Source organism: Amaranthus tricolor, chromosome 15 (assembly GCF_026212465.1).
Source record: "Amaranthus tricolor cultivar Red isolate AtriRed21 chromosome 15, ASM2621246v1, whole genome shotgun sequence".
Classification (NCBI taxonomy): domain Eukaryota; kingdom Viridiplantae; phylum Streptophyta; class Magnoliopsida; order Caryophyllales; family Amaranthaceae; genus Amaranthus; species Amaranthus tricolor.
In genome coordinates this window covers 14,914,421-14,923,221 of record NC_080061.1, presented here as the reverse complement: position 1 = coordinate 14,923,221, position 8,801 = coordinate 14,914,421, and the positions used below count along the sequence as shown (strand labels likewise).

At 36.6% G+C, this 8,801-nt stretch overlaps 1 protein-coding gene across 1 annotated transcript; it reads left to right on the top strand.

Moving 5' to 3' along the window:
* Positions 1-6,116: 6,116 nt before the first annotated feature.
* Positions 6,117-6,785, top strand: LOC130801070 (uncharacterized). The gene has a single exon (XM_057664831.1). The coding sequence runs from the start codon at positions 6,117-6,119 to the stop codon at positions 6,783-6,785; it is 669 nt and encodes a 222-aa protein (XP_057520814.1).
* The last annotated feature ends 2,016 nt before the right edge of the window (positions 6,786-8,801 follow it).

Genomic DNA, 8,801 nt, shown 5'->3' with positions numbered 1-8,801 from the left:
TCTGATTATACAACTGCATCAATGTCCTATCCTCTTAAGAAGGAAATTTGGCGCACAATATATCAAAATGCTCATTCAAAAAAGATGGACTTCTGGAATATGATGCAACACATACAAGTGTGCTTGTAGAAGACTTTCTCAAGGAGGTGTGATCGATTTGGAGCCAATTGTTCCTTTCCCTCAAGCCTTCCTTCATGTTGAGAGGTGGGAAGTCCAATAGGCTTTGCCATGGCCATATACTCGGCTATGAAGTTACCAGTCTCATCGTTCACAGTGCCTTGAATCATATTCCCCTCGGGCTGTGCTGGATTTCTCACTTTGTTTTGTAAAACTCCCATGTGTCTCTCAAAAGGATAACACCACCTTAAAAAAACTGGACCCAAAAGCTTGATTTCACGAACGAGATGGACAATAAGATGAACCCTTGTGTCAAAAAAAGAAGGCGGAAAATACATCTCAAACTTGCATAAAATTACAATCACGTCGACTTGAAGAGCTTCAAAGCTTAAAGGGATCAAGAAGTTTACTACAAATTGTGTTGAAGAAAGAACATAGCTCTGTAATAGAATATCTCACATGTTTTGGCAGTATTCCACGGATTGCAATTGGTAAGAACACTTGCATCATTACATAGCAATCGTGAGATTTCATGCTTCCCAACTTCAAGTCAACATTTAGGGTCACAAATTTGTTCATGTTGGATGAGTAACCAGACCGAACCTTAATGCCATACAAAGACTTACAAAATGTTCGCTTCTCTGCCTTGGACAAAGTGTAGCAAGCTAGAGGCAAATAATTTTTAAGCCTTGGAGTTAACATTTTAAGGTTTGAAGTAGTTAAATTTAAGTATTGGGGTTGGCAATCTAAGTATTGAAATTGGCCTTTTGATGCAAATTGGCAATTTAATGCTTTGTGTTGGCATTTTAAGCTTGTAAGTAGATTATTAAACATAAGTATTAGAGTAGACATTTTAAGCTTTGAAATTAACATTTTAAGGCTTGAAAATGGTAAGTTATGGCTTGAAGTTATTGAGAGAATATCAAACTTAAGTATTGGAGTAGACATTTTAAGCTTTAAAAAACACATTTTAAGGTTTAGAATTGGCTATTTAAGACTTAAAGTTGACATTTTAAGCTTGATGAGTAGAATGTTAAACTTAACCTTTGAAGAAAGAAGGTTAAGGTTAAGAATGAGCAATTTTTTTTTTTGAAAAGAAAAAAATTTTATTAATATACAAATAGTACCACTAACAAGAGAACAAACGCCCTAATTTGCATCAACATGAAAGAAAAGGCACCCCTTCTAAAAAGGGTTTTCCGACTTTCACTCTTCAAGTGCATAAGAGGAAATAGAACTCTAGAAGCAGACAAAAGTAAATAACTATACAGTATAAGCTATTTACTCAAAATCAAAAAGATTCCTAATCCAAGGGGATTGTATATTAATGCTTTTGATTGGAATATGCAAAACTCTACTCATAACTGCAAGTTTCACCTGCCGAGTAATCCTACTTATCGTAGGAACTTTGAAATTCCAAATCGAATCATTCCAAACACACCAGATCTCGTACGTAAGACTGCATAGTCCAATAGTAGCTGACTTCCTCTTATCTATAGCACACTGCCACTTCTGAGATGCAAAATCAGCCAGGGAATCACTAACAATCCTAATATCCAACCATGTCAAAATGTCTCGAAGACATTGAAGGCTATAGATAAAAGCAAAGAACAGATGAGAATTAGATTTTGGTATCGAACCACATAATGGACAAATGTCAGTAGAGATGAGCCCTAATGCAGCCAACTTGTCCCTTGACTTCAATCTCTCATTTACATCTATCCATAATATGAATCGAGCTTTAGGAATAGAGCTTCTATCCCATACAAAACTTGCTCAGTCAACTGGCTACCCAGCCCCTAAAAGCTTATGATAGACCTCTTTGATAGAGTAAGATCCATTGACCAAGCCTATCTTTAACCTTACATATCTTCTTAAAAGCCCAACTGAAGTTATTGGAGAATTAAAGACCTTCCAATTTCCAACCTTTGTATAAACACCATGCACCCATCTGACTCACATGGAACCACTCATAGAAGATATATGCCACACATGTTTACCCACAGTAGCCAGATTCCAAACTTTCAAATTACGAATACCCAACCACCCAACTTCTTTGGAGTACAAACCCTAGCCCAATTCTTATTTCCAGGAACATTTATTGTTAACATTTTAATCCTTAAAAAGACATTTTAATATTTGAAATGACATTTTAATTATTTTCAGATTAAGAATGAGCATTTTAATCCTTAAAATAACATTTTAATACTTGAAATAGGCATTTAAAACATTAAAGTAGGATGTTAAAATTTATTGTTGGTACATAAAGTAATCATTTTATTGAACACTTGGAGTGCAAACTCAACAATAATCATCTCCATGAATTAAAGTAAATAAATGATCTTTGACCGCCATTTTTAACCATTATCAACATTATCATCATATCATCACTTTATTCTTAAACCAAAATTAAATACATTACTTGAAAATTTTAGCTAACTTAATATGTGCTTGAAAAAATTGAATAAACATTTTGAATACAAACACATACCTATTTAAACTACAAATAAACACACAAAATTTCATTAATTCAAACAAGCACTATTCCATTAAAACTCATTCAATGAAAAGAAAACCCATTTTTTAATTTGATACAATTAGCTAACTTATTGAGTTACAGTGCTTGAAAATATTGAGTATTAAATTTATAACACAATCAACGCTAAACTTGAGATCAGGACAACAATTTTCTAGACCATTTACACCAACGAACTACAATACATGAGATTAAAATTTCATTGGAGATGATGACGCCAGTTGCCGTGGAGATTACAATCATGGTGGTGCTAGAGTTGGTGCTGCGAGTGGATTAAGGAGAAGAGGACATCACAGTGGTCGGAATCTGACTCATAGTGGCGACATAGAGGCAACGTGGCTAGGGTTATGGTGGTGCTTAGTGATTGAGGGTGTTGACTTAGGAAACCATTGATTTGGGAGAATAAAGCTTAAAATAATATTCTAGAGGAAAAACGTATTTTTAGGATGAGTTTGTATTGAAAAGTTAAAAAAAAAAGTTTAATTTAATACATATATTGGACTAATCAATTCTGATGGGCTGGTCGCATGCCTACTACCGGCTCATTCAAGATTTAGCGTTATTGAAATAAAAGATACAAATAATACTATTTGTATCTTTTATTCTAACAAACAATACAAATAACGATACAAATAACCACTACTGCTAACCTTTCGACATTTCTCCTTCTTCTGCTACAGCCAGTTGTTGCTGCATCTTTCACCATTGACACTCAAAACTTTTGCTGCAAGCTTGCTCATATTTTCGTTCTATTCATAACTGCTTTCATTGTAAAACCTAGTTTCCATCAAAACTAAAGGTATTTGATTTCTCTTACGTATCATCTCATTCTAATTTTGTCATGGTATCATTTATCAAACTTATTTATTTGTTTAAATTATTAATGTCATTTTACCTTAATGACCTTTGACTTTCCGGATTGACCTTGACTTTTGGTCAATTGGCCTTTGTCTGAATTCCCTCCTTCCTTGAGAGGCCCAAAGGCTAATTACCTCCAAATACCCTAACCTCCCTCCAGCAAAATAACTTCCTGTTTGACCCAACTTCCCACTCTCCCTCATTGCTTGGCTATCCTTCTCCCAAGGCTGGTAACTGCCCACTGCTCTCATGATCTTCAACCTCCCCTCTCAGATGTAACTTCCTCTCTAAACATTATAAATAGGGACAACCATCAGAGAGGAAGAGATCATCTAAAAATAATCTTAAGTAACCTTACTTATTCTATACTTCATTAGCCTACCAAAATTCCAGTAACATCATCCACAGCATCTTCTTGCATTCAGTTTATAATCACTTACTTCATATTCTCATATCCACGTTCTAACTTGAGCGTCGGAGGGGTTTTCCGGGAGATCACCCCCCGGACAAGGCTAACGTATTGTTTTGCAGGAATTCAAGTCGCTTCCTTCCTGTAGGAATGCTAATGAATGATCGAAAGCAACAAGAGGGGGGGTGAATTGTTGTGTAGTAGATTTAAGATTTTTGCCTCTAATTTTTGCGGAATTATATTGAGTAAAGAACAAAAACTTAAACTTAAAAACGAAAAGAATAATAAAAGGAGACAAGGATTTTACGTGGAAACCTTCTTGGCCTAATAAGAAGGAAAAACCACGACCCCCCGGGATTTCAAAATTCTCACTATGTTTAGGCAATTAGTTACAATTACACAAAACAATGTTTGCTTCACTTGAAGCTTCTCAATTCTCTAAATGCTTTACTCAAAGCTTCTCTACTTAGGCCCACTTCTCTTCTCTTCTCTTCTCTCCTTCTCTTTCTCTTCTCACGTTTCTATTCTCTATTCCCTTAGACTTCCCATAAGTCTAATTACAACATAACACTCAATTACCCTTTACAAGGCCAATTCTCATAAAGATCAAAATGAAATTGTTGCTCAAGAAAAATATTATGAATTAATTGGCATTTAAAACAAAACTTAGAATATTTTTCTTGATTAAATCTCCCTTAGATGGACACTCTCAATGCAACATTCATTCATTCATTCATTCATTCATTCATTCATTCATTCATACCCACTGAACCGTAATTTCCCTCTTTTATAAGGGGAACAGCAAGCAGTGCACTCAGCCCATGTTCTCCACAAGTTGCACATATCCCACGTTCTCCATAACTTACTTACTCCCAAAGAAAATGGAAAGTTAGTTAAAGGTATGAGTGGAATGTAACTGCTGTACACATGCACGGTTAAAACATCATGGGTTAAGGAAGATCCTAAATTATAGGAGACCAATTCAAAGAAGAGAACAAGTCTCTTGAATTCCGAGTTTATAGGAGATAAACAAGGAATTGATTTTCTCCATGTTTTTAGGCGAATTAAAAATATTTTGCCAATTAATAAATAAATTTAATTAAGCAACTAATTAAATTTTGACCTTTTACATTAACTAAAAACAGAAAACTTAATTTTCGTAATTTCCAGTCAATGTCTTCTTCAGACCTGTATCATGAGGAACAGCACACTGTCTCCATCTACAACTTTCGTCAGAACTTCAACTCTAGGAACAGTAAACTGTCTTCCAGAGCAATTGTCCAACTTCTTGGATATTTGAGACATGTACATCTTCCACGAATCAAGTCATAGGCTTCATCAACGATTCACATTAAATCGGATATATACCTACAAAACAATCTCTAATAATATGTTTGTTTATTTAAAAGTAAAGTCATCATCAAAACCTTAAGAGGCCAACACTTCCAACGAATCGCCACCCCTGATAACACTTCTACTAACGGTATTTCAAGTGTTTCCCACTTTCTCGTTTCATTACCGAAACAGTTTGGCGTCGTCTGTGGGGAAGAAATAAAAAGTCATGGCTCCTAAGAAAAATCCAACTCAAACTGCAACCGTGCATAGCACAGATACAGACACTTCCGCAGGTCACGCTAATAATCAAGCCGTGACTCGTCGTGATCTGGACATGCTAGCGCGCAACCTCACTGCCGCTTTCTCTGAACAACTCCGCGCAGTCATAAATAATACTCCTACTCAACAACGAGTATTAGAAGACATGGCGGACCAAATAAAAAACTTGCAGGAACGAATCGAACCCCATCAAGAAATACCAAAGTCTCATGAATCTCAAGATGGGAACTCGAGGACTTCCCACTCCAATAGGCGCAATAAGAAGAGGCGGGAGAGATCCTGAACCTACCAGAGTCTCGGCAAGACAGATTCGCGAGATGGCGAATCTAAAACCGCCTCTCAAGACGCCCGCACCTTCCTAGAGAGTAAGAAACAAAAAACGTCTGAAAGCGTCCAATCACTGGTGGATAAAAGGAGGGAAGAAAGAAAGCAGCCCAACCTGCGGAATCTAGCCGCCACGTAACTATGCCGCGGAATGAGGCCGGCAAAAGTATCCCTCCTGAAAATCTCATACCAATAATCTCTCTGCTGGCCCCAGAGATACTAAATACTCCCAACAACGGGAAAATAAAGATCCCAAGCATGGCGGCCTTCGATGGGACATCCTGCCCGGAGGAACACCTGATGGCCTACAAAAACCTAATGTTGCTGTATACCACTGACCCGTCATTGTGGTGCAAGTTCTTCCCAACTACTTTTACGGGAGTGGCGCTGACATGGTATACCTCCCTTCTAGGAGGAAGTATCCACAACTTCGCCCAATTGGAAGGCAAGTTCCTGGGTCATTTTGTAGCATCAAGAAGACAGGAAAAATCAAACTTCCATCTGCTTAGCATCACGCAATTGGAAGGAGAGTCAATATCATCCTATCTAAAAAAGTTTCATGAGGCGGTACTGGAAGCAACTGATTTGGAAGAATCGGTTGCATTAAATGCCCTGATCAACGGAATGAAGGCCCAACGACTGAAGTTCCAGTTAGTCGAAAGTCAAGTAAAGACGTACGCGGAGGCCATGAAGCAATGCCAAAGCTATGTCACGGCCTCCGAAATATGTCAAGCCCATGATCTTAAAAAACGGAGGTCGGATAAGAAGGATCCAACCAATCATCCCTCAAGGAGCAGAGAGGAACAGTCATCCAGGAGGGAAAGAAACTACATGCCGCGTCGTCCGGAACCTCTGTCAGATATGGGGCCCCCACAATCCCGTCACGATATGTCACTGAAGGGGAGCCCAGGACGCGAAATCTGTTAGATGGAGGCAATGATCCGGTGTTCAACCGGAACAGGAAAGACATATATTCTGTGGTGTGATTACCACAAAGAGCACGACCACACTTTGTGTAACATCTCGGAATAACTCGGGTCTTTGAAAAGAAAAGAAAATGATCTTTTAAAACAAAACAACTAAAACCCGAGTCAAACCGAAACGTTGGGAACAGTTTAAAACGGTTTTGAAGTTAAGGAAACGTGCGGATCGAGTTCTATTAGCGTTATTTAAAACTATTAGATAATAAGAAATACTTAGCAGCGGATAAGAAACGAAAAGTCAAATCTACTTATTACAACTTGAGAGCGAAAGTCGCCTCATAAAAACCAAATGCTCTTTAACTAAACTTTGAAGTTCTTTTTAAGACTTCTTTACTTTAATAATTTATTTCTTCAAGGGACAATCCTCACTCCCCAGACCTGCAACTTAACTTACTGCTAGTCATTGCCCAGATAGGACACAACATCATCGCAGGGTCGTTAAGACCAAAAGCACACGTCAGCGAACGTCGCATATCAATAATTAATAACATAAGAGAAAGTTTAATTAATTAGTTAACAAATCACAGAAACCGTACGCTTGATCTTGCTTTATTAAAAAAATATTTGTTTCATGTAAAAAGTTAGTCAGCCATACTGCTGTACTATCCAGCCATACTGCCGGTACTATCCAGCCATACTGCCGGTACACTCCAAACTCCATAAGTGAGACAATACATTAGGGGGAGCTAACCCCTAAGCAAGCCTCTACCATAGACACTCGCCTTACTTCGGTGTCTATAGTTAAGTATGCATACCCCCGCGGTGGCTCATAAAGCCCTCATATGCCGCGAGTAATTCTTTTCCACCAATTGACGACATACTACGTCCACTTTTTAAGTTAGTGAGGTCATACTACCTCTACTTTCAAAACAATATATAAAGATTGACGTCATACTACGTCCACTTTTGAGTTAGTGAGGACATACTACCTCTACTTAAGTTATTGAGGACATACTACCTCTACTTATCATAACAATGTATAGAATTATTGATTCGAACGATAGCATTATTCGTTCTATATACCCATGCCTTACTTTTGGGTATCATTAATACATGATACATCGATCTATTGCGAACCACGCTGCGTGTACATACCTTAAGCAAAAATAACCAACTCGCAAACGTCTCAATCAATTCCCGGTCACGAATCGACTTCCTACAAGGTTCAATCGTATTCGGGAAATAAGCACACATACACATTTTCCTCAAATCACACATAACACACATATACAATCACATCCATACCTAGAATGCTACACACAACATGAACATCCATCACATACTACAACATGGTATAAACACAAAACTGGACAGCTTATACATTCTGTCCAGAAACTCATCTTAATACTGTCAAACTGAAAATCCGACTTCACCGTTGCGTCCGGAAGGCGTCAAAACCCCCGGGTACCAAATTTCATAATTTATAACATAGTATAAGTATTTTTAACTTAATTTCAAAGCCAAAAATGCTCCAAAAACACAAATTTTCCACTATTTCAAAACCTACGGGATTCCATTTTTTTTATCACCAAAATATAAAATTTCAATGCTTTATTCTTTAATAAATCTAAACAATAAAATTTACATAATTTCCATGATCACATACAAAAATAAATTTTAATTAATTATCTATATTTTTCTTAAAAATAATTCTTTTTACTCCAATGTTCAAACACAAACACATCACATATATATACATGCAAATTTTTCTTCTATCAACCTTATACTTCTCTTTTATTAATCAATAAAAATAAATTTCCATCACCACATACACATTTTTTTTTATGAACAACCATTTTTTTTTTTTAATGTATATATATATATATTTATATATATATATATATATATTTCAATCATTCATCAAACAATTCTACACACACATGTGCACAAATCTAAAACCCTAAAACCATACATTAAATTTAAATAGAAAAAACATCATACATCTAAACATAAATTTTTT

Bases quoted from the DNA above. Each gene is read 5' to 3' on its own strand.
- LOC130801070 (XM_057664831.1), top strand. From the start codon at position 6,117: ATGGCGGCCTTCGATGGGACATCCTGCCCGGAGGAACACCTGATGGCC.